Source organism: Panthera uncia, assembly GCF_023721935.1.
Source record: "Panthera uncia isolate 11264 chromosome B3 unlocalized genomic scaffold, Puncia_PCG_1.0 HiC_scaffold_1, whole genome shotgun sequence".
Classification (NCBI taxonomy): Eukaryota; Metazoa; Chordata; class Mammalia; order Carnivora; family Felidae; genus Panthera; species Panthera uncia.
Window position 1 is genome coordinate 91,314,995 of NW_026057582.1, and position 20,962 is coordinate 91,335,956.

Genomic DNA, 20,962 nt, shown 5'->3' on the forward strand with positions numbered 1-20,962 from the left:
TAAATTAAGGGTCTAAAGGTGTTAGTTAATATTTTGGTTACTTTCCTGCATTTTATAAGGGAAACTACAAGCTATCATGGGATTTGTAAATTTCAAGACTTGCAAGATCTTGGAATATATATACTTTGTGAAAATCAAGGGCCTTCCCTAAAAATAGCCCTAGCCCTGAGGCAAACATCTATACAAATAAATCTTGGTCCACATATCTGATTTTCTTAGGATCATTTCCTGGAAGTGATATTATCATTATTATGTTATTATCAATATATATCATAGCAAAAGAATCCCAAAGGTCCTCCAAATTAAAAATACCTCCAATACTCTAAAATTTTCCCATTTAAACTACTCTTTGGGTTAAGTCATTATTCTTAGAAAGCCTCTGAAAATAACGTCAAAAGAAAATTTTTAGGGAAAGTTTCTATTTTACTTACCATTTAAAAAAATTTTTTTAACGTTTATTTATTTTTGAGAGAGAGACAGAGACAGAGCATGAAGAGGAGAGGGAGACACAGAATCCGAAGCAGGCTCCAGGCTCTGAGCTGTCAGCACAGAGCCTGATGTGGGGTTTGAACTCACAAACTGCGAGATCATGACCTGAGCCAAAGTAGGTCACTTAACTGACTGAGGCACCTGGGCACCCCTACTTACCATTTATTATAACAGTGATATGAGAAATGTATAATGTAACTGAGGGCTTATGGAAGTCCAGGTTGAAAATCATCTGGTTCTCTCTCAGAAAAGGGGAGGTGGAGCAGAGGAGAGGGGATTAGAGGGGTAGGGGTAGCGAAGGGAGGTCAATAGGTAGGACAGCATAAAAATCAACTTCTTGTATTTCTTAATTTTGTTCAAGTTCAAATCTTACTTTAAAGTGTTTGGCAATGTGTGAAGTTGCTCATCAGGAGATAAAGGGAAGTTTTCCCTCTCTTTCTTGGATTATTCTTCTTGAGATTTCTGGACTGAAAAACTGGACACTCAGAGTCCAGTGAAATGAGATTAGGAATCCAGAGGCACCCAACAAAAGGCTTCTGCTGCACCTCATGCTTTCAGCAGAGGAAACTGTCTGCTAACTGGCTCAAATCACATACAAATAGAATGCCTGAAAATCCTGGTACAGAGCAGGTATCCTGACAGATGCATACAAAATAGGAACTGGATGTTGATGAAATAGTTTATCTGCCCACTCAAAAGTAGCCCTGTGCAGTGTGAATTCTTAGGAATGAATTGTAAGTTCTCCCAAACACAGGCCCTAACATCAATTCCAGAGCTGTGAGGAAGCAAATATGAAATACTCCTTTTACAGAGATAAATCAAGTTACCAAGAACTTGCCCTCTCGGGGATATTGGCCTATTAAGCAGCACAAAGCACAATCACACAGTGGGAGCACAAAAAGGAACTTCAGACGGTATCACATCTAACCCCCATCTATACCCAAGAAAGGTAACAAATCCAAAGTTTCATCTAAATTATTCAACATTCATTGAACAAATATTTAGTGACTGTTTATTATATGCCAAGCACTATGTTACATGCTGGTGGTGCCCATATTAATGATAAAGTCAGCGATAAATGGTTTGGTTTTTAAAATAGGGCTGCTTATGTTTTTAAGGGAAATTAAAAAAAAATATGTTTTAAGGGGTGCCTGGGTGGATCAGTTGGTTAAGCATCTATCGGCTCATGTCATGATCTCACAGTTTGTGAGTTCAAGCCCTGCGCTGGGCTCTCTGCTGTCAGCACAGAGCCCACTTCAGATCCTCTGTCTCCCTCTCTCTCTGCCTCTCCCCTGCTCTCTCTCTCTCTCTCTCTCTCTCAAAAATAAACATTAAAAAAAAAAACCAATATCAGTACGAAGAACTGCTTCCCTTACCATAGATTTTCCCATTAATAGAACATTTTTTAAAAGTCATGATGTTTTCAGTGAGGGTGCCTGTTTTGTCAGAGAAAATGTATTCAATCTGGCCCAGTTCCTCATTGAGAGTGGTCGTCCGAGCTTCAGCAGGTGTTGCTTTTTCAGGGTAATACATCTTCCGATCCCAGTTTATAAAATAACTGTGTCCCAGACGAATGACTTCCATACTTTCATCCATTAAAATGGAGAAAAAAATAAAAAAGAAAGAAAAGCTCCATCAGTTTCAGAACATACAAAACGTTGCCAAAATAAGAAGTCTGTCAAGGAGCGCCTGGGTGGCTCAGTCAGTTAAGCTGCTGACTCTTGATTTCGGCTCAGGTCATGATTTCACAGTTCAGGGTTGAAGCCTCGCATGTGGCTATACACTGAGAGCACAGAGCCTGCATGGGGTTCTCTCTCTCCCTCTCTCTCTTCCCCTCCCCAGCTCACTCTCTCTGGCTCTCTCTCAAATTAAGTAAACAAACTTAAAAAATTTTAAAAATAAAAAAATAAGTCTGTCAAAGTCTTCAGAATTTAGAAAAAAAAATGTGGATGCTCTGTCTCCAGGTCCTAGTGACCTTCAGAAGAATCTCAGCAGAGTCTGTTCATAAAATTTCCTACGTCATTTTCTTGCAGCACCACGAAAATATAGACTTTGCATAAAGTCTTGGGGAATATTCCATGGTTCACCATTTATATTAAACAGGCCTAGTAGAGATTTCTTGTATAGCCTGTTAAGTTAGCATTTCTTTTATATCTTCGTACAAACTATTATTAAAGATGTTTGTCCAGCCATCTGGGTGGCTCAGTTGGTTAAGCATCTGACTTTGGTTCAGGTCATGATCTCACGGTCCATGGGTTTGGGCCCCACATCAGGCTCTGTACTGATAGCTCAGAGCCTGGAGCCTGCTTCAGATTCTGTGTCTCCCTCATTCTCTGCTCCTCCCCCACTTATTCCCTTCCTCTTTCTCTTCCTCTCTCTCAAAAATAAACATTAAAAATTTTTTTAAAAAAGGTATTTGTCAGATATCTGATCTAAAGAAATGTATTGTTGAGGACTTTCTAATATATCATTTGATGTGGCTTCAATTTGCCAAAAAAGGTGGCAGTATCTCTGTAAAGCACTAAGCAAACCATAATAGATACTGAGTAAATCTCAATATTATCATTGTTATTATATTAGTTTGCCCATTTACCAGGAAAAGAGCATTGTCTCATGATCTAGTGGCAATTTATGACTTTCCAACTCTACAAATGTTATTTCTATGGCCAAAGGTATGTCTTTTAAAATCTCTGTCATATGTAAGGTTAAATCAATTTCCAAAAAGGTTAGCAATGTAAGTTTCTACAATAAGATTACTGAAAATTAGCATTTACTATGCATGACATATATACATCATACAAATGTTACCAACTTATCATTTGTATTTTGTTTCCACTATTTTTGACACAAAGAAGTTGTCTTTTTAACTCATCAAATTTATCAGTAGTTCACAGTTTCTGTTTTGGGAGTTTTGTTGGATATGCTCTCCCTATGCCAAGGTTATATATACAGAAATCTATATTTTGCTAGTAGTTCTTTGCCGAATTTTCCACATCTAATTCTTTATCGCAATTGGAATTTTTATAAAGATGATGTACATATGATGTGCTAATTTCAATTTTTACAAACATAAAGCTTTTTTATCACCATTTATTAAAAAAAACAAGTCCTTTTCCCTTATTGCATTGGGATGCTTCCATGTCACATATAAATTATTTTTCTCACTAGAATCTACTTTAGGGATTTCAATTTTATTCCTTAATATGTCACTTAATACATCTCTTATATTCATAATTACAGCTTTATAAACATTGGCGATACCTGAGAGGGTGTAAGAGAATACTTCTCTTTTTAAAAAGTTCTTGGCTGGAACCACTCATTTATTCTTGCTGATATGTTCAACACATTTTAGCATCCACACCCCCACCTTCTCATAAAACTTCTTTAAGATTTGTATTAACTCTATGTTAAACTTTTAATTACTTGGAAATAGCTCATTTTAATATACAAGTGCAACTTCAAAGAGAAGGGTAAGTCTTTCCAGTAATTGAATTTTGAAAAGTACCTCTATTGATAAGGAGTTTTAGTTTTCATTTGCTTTGTTTTTCACATAGGTCCACATTACAGCTGGATAGATTTGCTACTGGACATTACATCTATCTGTTCATTGATGACATAATTGTTTAAATTATTGTTAGCCTAATGGAAAGGTTTTTTTTAATGTTAAAAGCCTTATCTAATGTTAACAAACTTTGCTTATGCCACAAAATCAGACATTGAACTGAATTATCTTACTAAGATCTTTGCAGAATTATTCTTTTGGATTTTCTAGGTTTATAATCACATTGTCTATGCTCGTCCCTTCTAATAGGGTTATTTCAGTTTCAGGTTCATGTCTTCCTTTGTTCCTTGATATTTCAGCTGCATGTCTTAGAACATTAGCAAGGACATCCAGACCAGTATCACAGAGTAATGACAATAGCAGTGACCCATGGCTTATTTCTGAACTTAATGGGAATTGAGCCTTGGTGTTCTCATCTGTCAAGTGAGAAAATTAACAGTGACTGATTACAGTAACTCTTGACATTTGTCTCCCTGAAGACAAAAGATGATAGAAAAATCCTTTCTAGGCATTAAATTCTATGCTTCTAACATTTCCCTCTCTGAAAGTGGTATGGTGCTAGTTCATTTCCTAACTATTTAAATGGCAACACTTTTTTTCACTTAAACTAAAAATTACTCTACGATTCTGTAGAACCATACAAAAGAAAAATAAATAAGGTGTTTTCTGTATTCGTTTATGTAACTTACTGTTATAGCTGACCCATACATATCCACCACCGCACACACATACTTCCCTGTAAATTCTCTGCTAGCTTTTCTACTTTACCTTTGTTTTCTTTATTCCATTCACTCAAAAAGCATTAGCACTTACAGTGGACCAGGAACAGTGCTTTATCTGTCATAAGCAGATGAATGAATGAATCCTGACCTTCTATTCCCTAATTTCACTAGTAAGGGCATTAAGACCTAGAAGTCAAGTGACTAACCCAAGGTCACACAAATAACTAACCACAGAGCCAAAACTAGACTTCAGACATTGGTAAAGCCAATGTAGACCTGACTTTAAAAATGGCATTATACAAGTAACTGTACAAACAATTTGAAGCTTTGATCTTTCTAAAAGTAAGATAGCTTCCTGAAAATTCAAAGCAAAATGAATGAAACAACATGAGATCCTTCTGTATTATAATACAAACCAATGGAAGTATTGTAAATTAATTTGAATTCTTGGATCTTAAAATAGTCTGTAGAGAGGAAGGGTGTCTTTTTTGTTTGGGAAAGAGGATTCAGGACAGTCATAGTGGAACATTCAGCTCTTTGTCTTATAATAGCAGGAAAAAGGAGACAAATGTTCATAATTAGCATAATCAAGCGCTTAGTGTTTTCTGCCTGAATGCTCAAAGAGCAGAGCTTAAGATTCCACCCATTCTGTGGCAAAACAGGCAACATAGAAATGAATTCCTATTGCTTTGGGAAAAACTTCCAAAATTTAATTCCTTGGGAGTATGTGGCTGCATTTCTTAGGATGATGTATTTAAAAAAGTGTAGCTGGGTATGTTTTAACACTACAGATAAACAAACTGACAGCATAGAAATATCCTACCAACATCAACATCCTTTGCTCACGTGGAATTGTTAACTGAACAAAGTAAATTCAGCACTTTTATCCTCAAGTGACCTATGGCATTATTCTTCATACCCATTCAAAAGCCTAAGGGAAGCTTTTGTAGAAGGCCTTCTCTCCAAACAGAAATATGCTGTTTTTGTAGATCTCAGTCTTTAGGATTGAGCAACCTGACATTCTTTCGAATGCTTTCCCCCTCCACATTGAGATCAGAATCACTGCTCTTGTATGATGAGAGGAAAGCTCACATTTACCTTCATAATTATTATGCCTTACCAACAGGTACAGAACTCTAGGCTCTTTTTTCTTTCTCTTGGGGTCTTTGCTGAGTAATAAACCAGACACAGCTTAGGGAGAGAAGAAAACCAGTGTACCAAGTGTCACAAGACTTGGGTTTGGATCTTGGTTCTGTCCTTAACCGGCCCCATGATCCCAAGCAAATCATCTCATTTATGAAAGAAGTTGGGCAATAACTACTTCATAAGGTTGTTGGGAGACATAAATAAAATAAAGTATATGGAGACACTTTATATAAAATACACAATGTTATCTAGGGTAAGGTAGTATTATTTGGAGCAGAAAGGAAATAAGAAACCAATTATTTTAGTCCCACCATTTTCCTGAGCAGTTCATTGGCAAACTAAGGCACAGAGAAGCCAAGCGCTTTCTTCAAGGTCACACATGCCAAGACGATAACCTGGGTTTGGACTATTCCAACTGGGTTTCCTTTCCACCACTGCAGGGGACACATTAGAAAGAAAAGCAATGCTAACCTGGGAATTTAGCCTTGACCTCTAAAACACCAATATTTCAAATTATTAAATGAAAAATGCCAACACACTTCAAAGAAAGAGCATACACAGAATATACTTCCTTCATGAGGACATATGAAACTGCACATGTGCAGATGGTAAGCCACTATGAGCATTTATTGTTCATTTAGGACATAAAAGGAAAGCTATAAAAGCTGACCATAGCTCTTCTGGCAAAAAGCAGGATTTACTACAGACTTTATAATTGGATACAAGCATAAGAGGTCCTCAGAATCAAAGATGAGCCAGTAGGATACAGTTTAAATAGAGCCTGCTCTGACCACAGCTCCAGAAGGCCCAGAGCAATTTGTGGTGTTGTGGCCACATGCCACTACTTCAAGTCAATTTCCCACAAGTTGACATTTCAGTTTCCTGACTGCTATCCAAAACAAGGGTGGATTTTGTGCATTGAACTTCCCTTGCTTCATCATAGTTAGGATTTTGGAAAGAGAGAAAAAGAAGCTTGTAAAAATTAGTGGGGATTTAGAGCTGGTAATTTCTTGTATTGTTAAAATACTGGTGATGAGGAATGTCAAACAACCAAGTCTCATCTTGGCTCTAGTGTCTTTAGGATTATCTGTCTCAGTCTTGGTAGGATTAGGATTGGGGCGCCTGGGTGGCTCAGTCAGTTAAGTGTCTAACTCTTGATTTCGGCTCAGGTCATGATCTCATGATTCTTGAGTTTGAGCCCCGCATCGGGCTCTGCACTGAAAGCACAAAGTCTGCTTGGGATTCTCTCTCTCTGCACATGCCCCTCTCTAACTCTCAAAATAAACGAATAAACATTTTTTAAAAATCTCAGTTATACACTCTAGGGCCAACTCCTAAGCCTTATCAAATACACACACATAGACACACACAAAAATGTACATATATACATACATATAGAGGTGTGTGTGTGTGTGTGTGTGTGTGTGTGTGTGTGTGTATGGGGAAAGAGAGATCATTTTAGTTCTAATTTGTGGGTCCAAATCTAGAAATGATAGGTCCTGTTGCAGTGAGAGCTAGGAGTCAGACTGCTTATTTAACAATGGACAAGTACCACCCACTATATTTCAACTTCTTTATATTATAGTTACAATAATAGGAAAAATTAACATTCATTAAGCTTTTACAATGTGTCAGAGATTCTTTTAAGAGCTTTACAGTTTGTTTACTCTTTATACAATCCTATTAAGTAGAATATTGTCTTCTTTACTTTTAAAATGAGGAAACCAAGGCACTGGAAGGTGAAATAACTTGCCCAAGGTTATGGAGCTAGTGAGTGGTGGAACAGAATCTGAATCCAGGTATCTGGAGCCAGACTAGTAGCAGGGAAGCATCATCTCAACAGATCTCATCAAATAGTCTTCCACTTCTTACCCAATATCAACTCAATTCTAACTGATCAGGTTGCATGAGATTATATTGTAGTCCATTTATTCCAAAGAAAAACATTCCTAAGAAACCAGATCAAATCAAGAAGAAAATGAAATGCATTTATTATAATTTGAAAATACAAAAGTGAAGCAGATTAAACAGCTTAGTTGCCTCATTTGTAACAGCTGTAGCAGATCATAAGCAGTTAGAGCAAGACATCTACCTCACTGTGGTAATTTTAAAACAAACAAAAATGATTAGGCACAACATGATGATGCAGAACAAAGTCTTTTGACAAAGTGGCTTTTCTAAAGTATAAACTCTCATCTTACCTCACATATAATGAAATGGGCACAACTGTATTGAGAATAATAATATATGACCAGAATGTTAAGAATCCCGAGAACACAGAGTTCTTCTCTCCTTCATTCCAAAAGAGGAAAGTTCTGAATTGGTCCCCAACTTGATTCTCCCAGATTGAATTTCCTATTGCGAGAATAACTCCCATGCATACCAGAAACCCAAAAATCTGAAATGAGAATGGAAGTCTGGTTAAGGTTAATTTGAACACAAAACTAGTCACATCAACACAATCCAGTTACACTCCTAACTCCAAGAAATTGTCAGTTGAAAAGCAAGTCATGCGAATCTCTTCATACTTATCAATAATCGTACAAGTTTAATATTTTTATGTTTTACTTGACTAAATATTTTACATGCATTTTCTCACTTAATTCTTCCAGTGATTTTCTGAGATAGGGACAATCTTTAGTCACACTTTGCTGGTCAAAACCAGAACAAAGTAAAACAGAAGCACTGAAAGATTATATAACTTGTCCATGGTCAAAAGCCAGTGACTTCACAACTTTGATTTGTGACAAGGGCATATATTTAGATGGCTTAGGAAGGCAGTATGTCCTGATTTGCCCTGGTCAGCCCCAGTTTGTATCTGTTATCCAGGCAGAATATTAATTGTGTTCCCTCCTTTCACTTGCAAAAGTGTCCTGTTTGAACGGTAAGTTATACAGTCGCCTAAGGCATAAAAGCAAAAGGAAGAAAACGTCAGTGCTAAAGAACAACCTGAAGCCAGTCAAGTCTCTTGGCTACAGATCTAGCTGCACAATCCTTACTTAAGGCTAACAAGGAAAAGAAAGATTAATTAAAATACTGCATGCCATAAATGTTTTCCTTTGGAGATTAAAAAAAAAAGTGAGAATCAACCTGAAAACTGTTAGCCAACTCTTACATTGTGATTAGTATCAGTATTAGGTAGAGCAGACATTTTGGAGGTATAGCAACTTTCAGAAAGAGAGCAAGGTCAGTTCCTTATGAGCCCAAATGCCAGCCTTGGAAAGGAAAGACACCAAATCAATGAATAAATGAATACGTAAGATCTGAGCTGAATATGGGGCTTTGAGAACTTTGCTCTACCAAGTTCATTCTGTGTTAGGAGCAGAGATCAGCCACTGATGGGAGGGGGAGTGTGAAGCTAGGGAACAGGAATGTATTTAACCTGCTATTTCCTTCTTCCTCTAAAAAAGGAATATTCAGGCATTCTAGGACTGCTTTCTTCTTTATTCATGAACAAGATAGACATATAAGACATTTATGTAGAAAGAGTATGGGGAAAACCCGATTTAAAGTGCATTAGAAAGCCATGTATTAGAGAAAAGTAGAGTTGTGAATTCCTGAAACCCTACCTGATACCTGTATCATGGTATCCTCTTTTCTTTCAATAATACTACCAATTAATTGAAGTAAATTACTTTAAGGGCATTAAAATTGGTACTATTTGGCATTAAATGCTCTAACTTAGGATGGAATCAGCTTCTAATAATCTAATGGGGCATTCAATGTTCTAATATGAAAAGTTGGAACAGTCTCTCCTTCACAATCAGTAATTTTACTCTGTAAATACATATTTGTGTATGTGTGGTAGATACATATACAATCCCCACGCAAGCCCTAGAAGTGGGCTCAAGGCCATTTAAATAGAGAATTCTAGGAGGGGGCACAAGCTAAACATGTTCCCTTGGCCCCTGAGACTCTGCCCCAAGGGGATGAGTGTAATAGGAAGAAAGCCCAGGTCTGAGGATGATACCAAAAGTAAAGCACAAAGCAAGGTCAATATTTTGTGCCCAAAAAGAATTCACTTCCTTCTTTCCTTAGTCAGAGTCCCACTATCACATATCAGTTATGCAAATATTTATTGAACTCAAATTCTTTATAATTGTTTGTGAGTCTATGGAGGGGGGCGTAGTTCAAAGCCACTGTCCTCACATTTAGTCAATGTCCTTCAACTTAATTCCAACACAATGATGCAAAACAATATTACACAAAAAGTCAGAGAACAATCAGGTACCTAGCATCAGGTAGCACACAAGATCTACTGACAAAAGGGTAAAACACAAAGAATACTAGACTGTTTTTGGTAAATGGATGGAAAAGAAAATCATTTCAAAAGCACAGAAGAGAAAAAAATTCAGAGGAAAGAGATAATCCTGGGCTAAGGAGGTTTAGAAGCTTTCATGGAGGAGGAGAACTATGACCTGGGCCTTAGAAGATTCATAAGCAGAACCAGATACACAAATTGGGGAGTTCAGTGCAAAATAAAAAGGCAGGACCCCCTTGTTCAAAGGTTATTGATAACCTTTGGATTTTTGGTAATTTCCACGTGGCAACAGCAGATCAATCATCCAAGTATTGAGGCCCTTCTGAGTGGGGAACCTGTAGAACTACAAAGATCGCACACCCATGAAGCCAGCTCCATCCATAAGCTATGTGGAGAGGACATGAGCAAAGGTAAGACAACAAAAAGACCCAAGTAACTTAAAAATTATGTTTTATTTTTTAAAAACAAATGCAGGTACTTGGAATATGGAGAACTTGCAAGACCATGAAGGCCTCCATAAGCACTGATCTACTTCTCATGAGAAACTCTACTGATGGTTGAGATATCATAATCTAGAAAGTAGAAGGCAATGTAACTGGGCCCCAAATGCAAAATATCCAAATAAAATTCCACAAAAAAAATAAATATTTATGAAAGAATTCCCAGCAAAATGTAAGAAATATATTAAAATACCAATGATAGTGATTTGCCTAATTTTGTTTTAGTACCTTACCCATAGTACTAGAGTATTCATCAGTCTATCAATGCTTGTCCTCTTAAACTTTGTCTTACCACTGTTCTGCATTAATTTAGTGTCGGGACCTGCAAAAACAAAATTAAATAAAACTTTAAAATGATTTGATGATTTATTATTATTATTATTATTATTATTATTTATCATGTCAAATGTTCCTGAAAGGAGAAAAGTATTTTTTTCAAAATAATTTAACTTTTATTAAGAACAGGGACCAAAAAACATTGAGAACTCTGATCTTGATGGCTGATGGTAGAACACTACTGGCTACCATCAACTTTTCTGCCTGATCTTTAGGTTAATGAGTCTCCTAAGAGGTATGAACGGGGAAGTGATGGTTATGTGGATGGAGAGAGTAAGTTTTGCTTCCCACCTTGCAATCAAGCTATGCATCTCCTTGTCTTATATCAGGATCTAGGTCTGAATCATCTTTAGGTCTCTTACACACCTAGCCCATAATTTTAGTCAATATAAAGTTAAATTTTTATTTGCAAATTTAATTAATATGAATAAATACAAAATTTAGTTTGGAAAGAAAAAAGAAGAGGGGCCAATTAAGTTTTGTATAATTCTCAACTGGTTGCTTAACAACAACCCTGGAGACTGCAAGATAACTGGTCTCCCTCAAATAGGATAAATCCAGACAGAACTTGTGGCTTAAAAGTTTGAGAAATGCTATTTTTCAAAAAGCTTTGTATGGATGTGCATGTAGTTGAAGCAATGAAAGATAACAAAGTCAATCCAAGTAAGGAATAATTTGGAATGTTAAAAAGAATGTAGTAATAAACACAATTCAGAACACTGAGATCAAAAATGGAAAGTTAAAATAAGAAATGAAATTATAGGGGCACCTGGTGACTCAGTCAGTTGAGCATCTGACTCTTGATTTCAGCTCAGGTCATGATCTCACAGTTCCTGAGTTCAAGCCCCACTTCAGGCTCCATGCTAAGAGCATGCTAAGAGCATGGAGCCTGCTTGTGATTCTCTGTCTCCCTCTCTCTCTCTGCCCCTCCCTCGCTTTTCCCCCACTCTCTCTCAAAATAAACAAATAGACTTAAAAAAAAGAGAGTGGAATCAAATTCAGGATCTGTTTCCCAAAAAGATTTGTGGTGCTTTTTGGAGAAATGAGAATAACTCCAAATATTACATCAAGTTAAACTATTATTATATATTGCACACTGTGCATCATATGATACATACTTTCTGTAAGGGCAAGAATAGTCTTAAATCTTATGTTAGATTTATTTCAGGTAAATACACTATCTCATGATATATTTACTAAGTGCCTTCTCAAGTAATTCTAAGAATCTTACTAACTGCTTTAGAAGTAGATAACTAGATGATTAACAAAGGAACATATTAGAATATATTACTAAGGGCATTCCTTGCATAAAAAGAAGATGCTAAATGGAAGTAAAGAAGCTTTAATTATACTGATTTCGCTAGTGTTCCTCTTCACGTGTTCTTCTCATTATTATCATCAATCCACGTAGCCATTTAATATAGCAGAAAAGTGGAACTGAAAGAACGAACAGAGGCACACATAAAATTTTATGCCATCCTAGAAGTCAGGGAAGAATGGGCACATCCTTAGAAGACTTTCTTTTACTTAAAAGACAAATAGCAGCAAAGATTGGGGTCCCATAAAATTCAGTTTTGAATTTGAAATCGTACCCCAGTGTCCTATTCCCAACTACTGTTGTGTAAAGGAGACCACCCACACTTTCTCAGAATAGTTTATTGAAATCATATGGACACTGAGGGTGGGAAGCATTTCTTGTACAGTAAAGATCACAATGAGCAAATAAAATTTGTGATTAGTAAAAGCTGAAATGCTGACAGAGCCAGTGTTGTGCTAAAAATTTACATTTCTTGGACACACACACACACAGAATAGCAGAGACTATACTTAATGGGTTTTTAAGCACTTATTGAAATATATCTACAGATGCTGATTTACACATCTCTTCTTCCCTCATAGTCACAGATCTTAAAAGAATTTTCTATACTCAACAGCCCGTTTCCTCATCTCCTACTAATTACTCAACCTAGTTTCAGATCTAATGTTTTCAATATCCTCCGTGCCTTTTCTGTACCTGTCAGCAGCCCTTGACATTGTTGACTATTCCAACCTTTTGAAACACACTCTTCTCTTAACCTCTGTGTCACAGTACTGTCCTGATTTTCCTCCTACCTCTTTGTTCACTCCTTTGTCTTCCGTGATGCTCACTCTTTTCTATACAGCAACCAAACCTTGGGATTCTTTAAGACTCAGACAGAGCCCATCTTCTTTCTCAATCTACTTTCCCTGAGCCATCTCATCTAAGACCACAGCTCCAATGATCATTTGTAGACTAAATGTAAATTTCCAGCTCACACTGCTCCTCTGAGCTGTAAACCCATATATTTGTCTATATGGCATCTTCGCTAGATTCTTCTAAGGCCCTTCGGGCAGCCCTGGTCCAGCCCAGCTTGTGATATCCCTCAGAGTTCCTTATATCAGTGAATGGCACTGCTATCCATCCAGTTGTGAAAGCTGAGGGAAGCCTAAGAGTCTAGTCTATGCCCATGACTTCCACTCTAGCCCAGAGTACCATCATCTCTCAAATGGACTATAGTAAAAGCCTAGTAACTGTGTCACCCTGCATCCACTCTTCCCCCAATTCGAATATTTTTTTCCTCCCCAACCCCAATCATACACTCTTATAAGGACTTGCTATTTACCAACTTTACAAATACTGTAGGCAATAATCAGCTTTTCAAATTTAACACACACACACACATACACACACACACACACACACACACACACACGCCATCTCTTTGAAAAACTTGCAATGGCTTCCCAATCCTCTTAGGATAAAGACCAAAATTCTAGATACAGATCTAGAATGTCCCGTCTGGTCCAGCTCCTATCCATATCTCCAGTCACATGTCTATCTTTATCCTCCATGTTCTCCATACTCCACACTGGTCTTCTTAAATTTTGTTTTTTCTTTTTTGTTTGTTTGTTTGTTTGTTAGTTTTACCTCACCATCCTTAGTCCTACACCACAGGGCCTTTGTCCACAATGTGACTTTTAGCTAGCTTGCTCTTTCTTCTTCATATTCCTCCATTATATACTGTTATAAGTCCATGTTCTTTTCTTTCAGAGCACTTATCTCAGTTTGAGATTATATATTCATCACTACAATTATCTGAGATTAAGGTCTCTTTCTTCTACTAGAGTCAAAACCACAAATGAATGGACTGCATTTGTTTTTGTTCACATTCTTTTTTAAAATGTTTATTTATTTATTTTGAGAGAGCACATACATGCACACACACATACGAGCAGGGGAGGGGCAGAGAGGGAGAGAGAAACGCAAGCAGGCTCTGGGCACTGTCAGCGCAGAGCCTGATGAGGGGCTCAACCTCATGAACTGTGAGATTATGTCCTGAGCCAAAATCAAGAGTCAGACACTTAACTGCTGAGCCACCCAGGTGTCCCTTACATTCTCAATCATAAACGAAAAAGTACAGTGCCTGCCACATAGTAGGCACTCAATGAATAACTATTTAATGAATTAATTTATTAAGTACCTGCTATGTTTTAGGCAATATGTATATGTGCTTTTCATCTATTATCTCAGCTAATGCTTAAAACAATCCAATGGGGCACTACGTGACTCAGTAGGTTAAGCATCTGGCTCTTGATTTCAGCTCAGGCCTTGATCTCAGGTTCGTAAGACTGAGCCTTGGAATATTCTCTCTCTCTCTCTCTCTCTCTCTCTCTCTCTCTCTCTCTCTCTGCCCCTCTCTGCCCCTCTGCCATTCACTCATGAAAGAAAGAAAGAAAGAAAGAAAGAAAGAAAGAAAGAAAGAAAGAAAGAAAAAAGTTAAATAAATAAATAACCAAAACAAAACAAAACAATCCAATGAATGAGGTATTATTATCCTTATTTCACTAATAATGAAGTATTTAAGTAACTAGGATCAGAACCAGAGTTCAAAACCAGATATATCTAACTTAGAAGCTCTTGATCTTAACCACTATTTTTAAAACTATATGAAATACTCCATTAATTCGTTAATTCACTGACTCATTCAATCAATGTTGTATTTAAGACTGACTCATTCAGATTCCAAACAGGAAACAGATGACGCACTGAACAAGGATAATTGGAGAAAAATTTTTTTTATAAAGGGACTCTTTACAAAAGTGTGGGAGGGGGTATAGAGTAAGCAAAAGGTTAATGCAGTAACCAAAGACTTAGTAACAATCAAGAGGTTCCTCTAAGCCAGGGGGAAGGGTGAGTGAGGGGAGGGAGTGGTAACTGGACCCTAAAGGACAATATAGAGTTTGCAGCCTTAAGAAAGACAAACTTTATGCTGAGGGTCCCAGTCAGGCTCAAGTGAGCACACAGGGAGGAAGTTTGGGGAAATAAATACCTTGACCTCAGTGTTCTTTCTCCCTTTGATCTTTTCCTGAGATCCTTCCTTAACTAGAAGCCAAAATTCAAGGAAACCTATTTGGGGAAACCATACAAATCAGCCTCCCAAGGCAGAAAGAAGAGTGGGAAAGGTGAGAGTAGATCTGGAGGAGCAAATGGAAGACATCCAATGCAAAAATCTACTATGCACCAAATGGTGCTAACTCCTATGGATTCCTTAAATGACTAAGACTCCTACAACTCAGAAACAAGACTTCCTCCTCTCTTGAGTGAAAGAAAAACTATTAACAGAAAGGCATGACCTAGCTGTTAATGCATATTAAACCCCCGTAAATTATAGATTTGTAAAGCAAACCATGTCTGCATCAACTATATTCCTTACATAATCCCTAGTGATAGGTGCAACCAGGGTAATAAAGAAAGAATAGTTAATAATTCACTTTGGATAACTTTCATAAGATCTAATGTTCAGCTGGAACTCATTCCCCAAATTAGATATCTTAAGATTCAGGGTTATGAAAGACTCATCTGTTCAAATCTGACATTGATGAAACCAACCATTCCCAGCCTGTCACTGTTCTAGTTAAGCTTCCTCTTAACATTTGCACCCAGACTCAAGTCAATGCAGGCATTCTCTGCTTTACAAATATCTGCCTCATGAAGGTCCAGTGAACATCCAGTCCATATCACAAAAGAAGAGGATATTCCCTGCTTCTGCCTGCCAAGATCCAAAGGACAGTACCCACTCCCAATTCTCAGTCTATGGAGCAGGCAGTGCATTTGGAATTGAAGCTAGAAGGAAGAAGCAGGGGAGGAAGAAAACTAACATTTATCAAGCATCCTCTTCCACATGCATTGTCTCGCTGAGCCTTTAGAGTGACTCTAATGTATTCATTATCCCCATGTTACAGCTGAAGGAACTAAAGTTTAGGAAGTTTAAGTAACCAAGGCTTAACATCCTACAGCTGGTAAACAAATCTGAACCTAGCTCTGTCCAGTCCAAATTCTGTGAGCTCTTTATTATACCTGCTTGGAGGGGGACCTGTTCAACTTACTACCCCTCTTTCTCCTAGGTATGCACATTTTCCCATAGAGCAAACCTTATGGAGGAAAACTTGGCTTCTGAGTGGCTCACAGCAGCTGTCCTAGCATAACATGCTGTAGCTGAACCATAGCTCAGTCATTCCAAACAAGTTCACAAGAATGCAAACAAAATGTTGGGCTATAGCCCATTCCTAGGATAAAGCTCCTCAATTTCTATGATGACAGGAAGCAGACCAGAAGGGTCCTTCCCATGAAAGGACCTTCAAGAAGTCTCCCCTTCATTGTGTGGGAAGATAAAGGAAGGTTGATATATAAGCCTCTTTTTTCAATGCAAGAGAGATGCAAATAAGAAAATATGTGGTCACAGGTTTATTCCCCTGACTAATGAATGAAAGCATCTGATGAGAGAATTATGAAAGCAGATTCATCCCCAGATAAAAGAACATATACTGCCATATTTCTAGGGATTTCTCAAGTCCGTACAATGGCAATACCCCAAGCAGCAAAAGCCTTACTAAAATCCACAGCTGAAAGTATTTAGGAGGAATTGGGAGGCCTTTTCCAGGTTTGGAACACTTTTGAGTCTTTAATAAACATTTGTTGTTGTTGAGGAAAGTCAGTTAAGAAAAACATTCCAGTTTTGATTGCACATAGTCAACAGACCCAAAAACACGTCTTATTTCGGTGTCATAATAAACAGGATTTTTAAAAATCCAGGGCTGGCAACTGATGCCATGAGTACAATTTGAGTGGCTTTATGTAGTGGAGCTACTGTAAGCTCCCTTAGCAGGAGAATGCCACCTTGGGCCTGTAGAGATAAAGTAGAGATGCAGAAAGCGGCCAGCAGGAAGAGTAAGAGGCACTTCCCCTCCCTCACTGCCTCCATCATGTAGTCTTTCCAGGACCCACTGCCTGCTGACAAATAATAGAAGAAGCTACAGAGTATAAACAGAAATGATTGCAGTATCTCCAAGAAACCTTTTCCAAAAGGATTACCTGACCTTTGCAAACTACAAAATTAACAGCAGAGAGGGGTGGGGGGCTTTGTTTCATCTACTTCCCCCACTTTAAAGTTGATTAATACACACAAGGATGGGCATGACTGAGGTGAAGATAAAGAAAGAAAAATTAAACATTGGGGATCTAGCACCCGCCAAGCAATGAGGGCCCAAGCACCCCTTAAGAATAAGATCATGATGTCAGTGGCTGCTCACACAGGGGGGCCACCCAGACTATTTCCAGAGCAGTGATGCTGTCCTCTGCTGTCAACCCAGAGCAGCACCTTGTGTGGAACAGATGCACCATGCTCATCCAACCTGGAGAGATGCAGACTGCCCATGCATATCTCAGGAAGGACTCCCCCATAGCCAACTCTGGGCAGTCATCTGTACCTGCAAATATAACCATTCCGAAACACCAGCTGGTGTTTCTCAGGATGCAGCCCCTCAGGATTATCTTCTCATTGTTGAGGGAGTGCTTGCTGTCCTTCCAAGAGAGAACCCCTGTGAATTTATCTAATTTGTTGTTAGGCGCCTCACAGACAACAGTCCCTGTAAAAAAAAACAAAAACAAAACTTGTTTATGACTCACCTCAAACTCTCTTTGGAAATCCACAGTACTGTGTTACCACCCTGCTTCTAATACACAGGATATTTTTCCTTTTTTTAGACAGTGCAATGTTATGTACACAAGATTGTACTAGAAAAAACAAGCTTGACGGGGGCGGGAGGCGAGGTGAGGAGGCGGGGCGATGAATACAAAGATGGAAATCTATTAAGTGTTTTTAACACAGCTTTCCGAATTGTTCAAATAACAATAGAAACCTTGAGATCCATGGGTTGGTTTTTTTTTTTCCTTAAATAAAAATCATTTACCTGTACTTCTAGTTTGTAACAATGATTTCTGAAAAGATAAAGCAGGGACTGTCCTAAAGGTCTTTCTTACACTCTTTTTACTTACTGTGAACTTTTACAGAGGTTAAGATGGCATACTTCCAGTTTCACAACCAAAGTCAATCAGGCCTTTCTAGGCTCAGAATTTCGGGGGTCCTACTATATCCCCCCACCAAGAAACCTGGACCTTGTTTGCCACATGTGCCTGAGAATGCATGTGATTCTTTTCAGCTGTTGTAGGCTTCTTATCTTGATTAGATGCAGAGTTCTGGGGCCTCTCAAAGCCACCATATAACTTGTCCCAACCTGACCAGAATATGTTTCCAGTTTTTTTTTTTTTTTTTACTTCCAGGCCTATTCCAAACCAAGGGTATGCCCATTCCAAATCAATAAATCAATTCGTTCCATTATTTCAGTAAGAAAATACACTTTCAGGGTGGGGGTTCTTTTGACAGAAAAAGAAACCAGAAATAATCTTGTATGGACCTTTTCACAAAATACAACTATTAGATTAAATGCATTTGCACTGCAAACTGCTGGGGTTAAACTTCAATAAGTAATGAGTACCAAGACTTGAAAGACAGAGGGAGAGAGGGCAAAAAGGGAAAGGAATTAAAAAGAGAGGTGGTGGGGAGATCCAAACAGGGCTCAAACCCAAGTCGGCAGTGAGATTAGCACCTCTCAAGAACAATAAAAATACACGTGTTTAATCAAAGCCAAAGGGAACATACAAAGTGGCATTTGGAAAATACAAAAGGAAGTCTTCCGCACTGACTGGAGAGAAAGGAGACCAGCCCAGCCTACAGAGCCTCTGTAGTTCTCTGTCACACCACTCACCCAGCACCTGAACCTAGAGGCTTCTTACACAGACACCCTTCCTTCCTATGATGATAACTTTTGCTTTTAAAACTCTTAGAGGTGACAGCAGCCAGTTTTCACATGGCCTGATGACTCCTGGCCAACCAGATTACTAACATTGGATCTTGCATGAAAAACAAAAAAATAAACAAAAAACAGAAAGGAGAGAGGGCCTCGGGGCCTAAGGACTGCTTTTTCCAAACTCCTTTTTCCTTTCCCCAGTTATAACAAAGGTGCTGCCTGAATAGCCCCCACTTGGGCATTCACTAGCGGCTTCCTGGACATCCACCACTTATCGAGAGTACTGGCAGGATGATTTGGGTGAGGTTAAATAACCTGCACAAAGTCATTTTTTATACAAAGGGAAGTGGCTAAATTCTGGTTGCTCCCATTATGGCCTATCACTGATATTAAAAAGTAAATTAAAGTTGATTTCAACTGGCCCAAGTTGTTTGGACAATTATGTTGTGGAAGAGGGGACTTTTTCTAAATTCTAAGAATTCAAAGTCTTTTCCTCTTGACCAATAATTTTCATTCTTAAATTTTATAGAACTTTGAATTGAGTATCGCCAGCAAAACTTGCATAAAATATTGGGTTGATAGCAACCCTTAAAGCTTATTCCAGTTTCTTGACCCAAGACTCAATTTCTCAAGTCTTCAAAGTTGGCCACCAAAAAAACATAAATAAATAAAAATGTGTTTTGGGCAAAAACAACATGATACACAGTCCCTGCCAATAGAAATATAAAAAACAGGCTCATTTGATCATTTTTATTGTCGCAAGCAAAGACTGACATGGAGACAAATACAGCCTTGAACATGTTGGCTCACTCCTCCCTGGCCCCAAGGCTCTTCCAACTTCTGGCCTGACACCAAGGGTGTGGTTCTAGACAGGAACAGGCAGTAAGGCCAAGGGGTTCTGCCTTGGTTCTTGGAGGCCAACCCCCAATTCAGCCTTTCTCAAAGAGTGTGGTCCTACTGATTTAAGTACTAAATACAGAGCCTGGTCAAAACAAAGTGGTGGGAACAAAGCCAAAGTACATTTTCTTTTTTTTCTTTTTCGTCTTCAGAAGTACTCAGCTTCCCCTTTCTTAGCCTTGTTAGCATAAAACAAAAGCTTCCAAACTTTTTCTTCCCTTTTCCAAAAAAGGGTAAATAGTTTCCTCTCAAGAGAGCACTGTATTCACGTCGTATCCCCATAGCCTACCATACTGCCTACATAATAAGATCTTAGTGCGTATTTGTTGTAGAGATGGAAAAAAATTTCCTATGGTTTCCAAAGAGAAGGTGGGAATTGAGATGGGTGCTAGAGTAGATTTAAGATGAATGAAAGAAGTGGATTTATTTCCATGGTGATAATGATAAAAGAGGAGTGGAAGACCTAGGAGGCTAGCCACCATCATGGGCTTAGGTTGACCTAACTCTAACAAGATACAAACATATCTGAGAACTCTAGGCGGGGAAAGGGGGAACCTTAAAGCACATCAGAAGCAAACAAATAGGTACCCTAGCCATAAAGCATAATAAAGACTAAGGAAAAACTTTAGGACCCTTCTTCCTTTTGCTAATAGTACTGGAAAAGAGTTGGAGGCAGTGAACAGTCAGTTAGACAATGAATGAGAAAACAATTTAGGAAAAATAGTATTTTTTTCTCAGATGGTTATTCACTATAAACATGTTTAGAGCACAAAGTCATCTTTAATGCGCAATGAAACAACTGGGACAAAGATCATGTCAATGAGGAGATAGAAATATAATCAGACTAGCTAGTTTTATGTTTTCCCCTCTGAGGAGAACAGAT

General features: G+C 38.1%; 1 protein-coding gene across 17 annotated transcripts in view; it reads right to left on the reverse strand.

The window, feature by feature from the left end:
- Positions 1-20,962, reverse strand: part of ATP8B4 (ATPase phospholipid transporting 8B4 (putative)) — a 259,446-nt gene that overhangs the window by 90,155 nt on the left and 148,329 nt on the right. For 16 of the 17 annotated variants that reach the window (XM_049611656.1, XM_049611663.1, XM_049611654.1 and 13 more), the window contains 4 exons: positions 17,803-17,961; positions 10,914-11,002; positions 8,121-8,317; positions 1,866-2,074 (listed from right to left, as the gene is read on the reverse strand). In XM_049611656.1, the coding sequence (XP_049467613.1) occupies positions 1,866-2,074; positions 8,121-8,317; positions 10,914-11,002; positions 17,803-17,961 (654 nt within the window). The remainder of the gene's footprint in view (positions 1-1,865; positions 2,075-8,120; positions 8,318-10,913; positions 11,003-17,802; positions 17,962-20,962) is intronic. The other variant, XM_049611662.1, reaches the window with a different exon arrangement.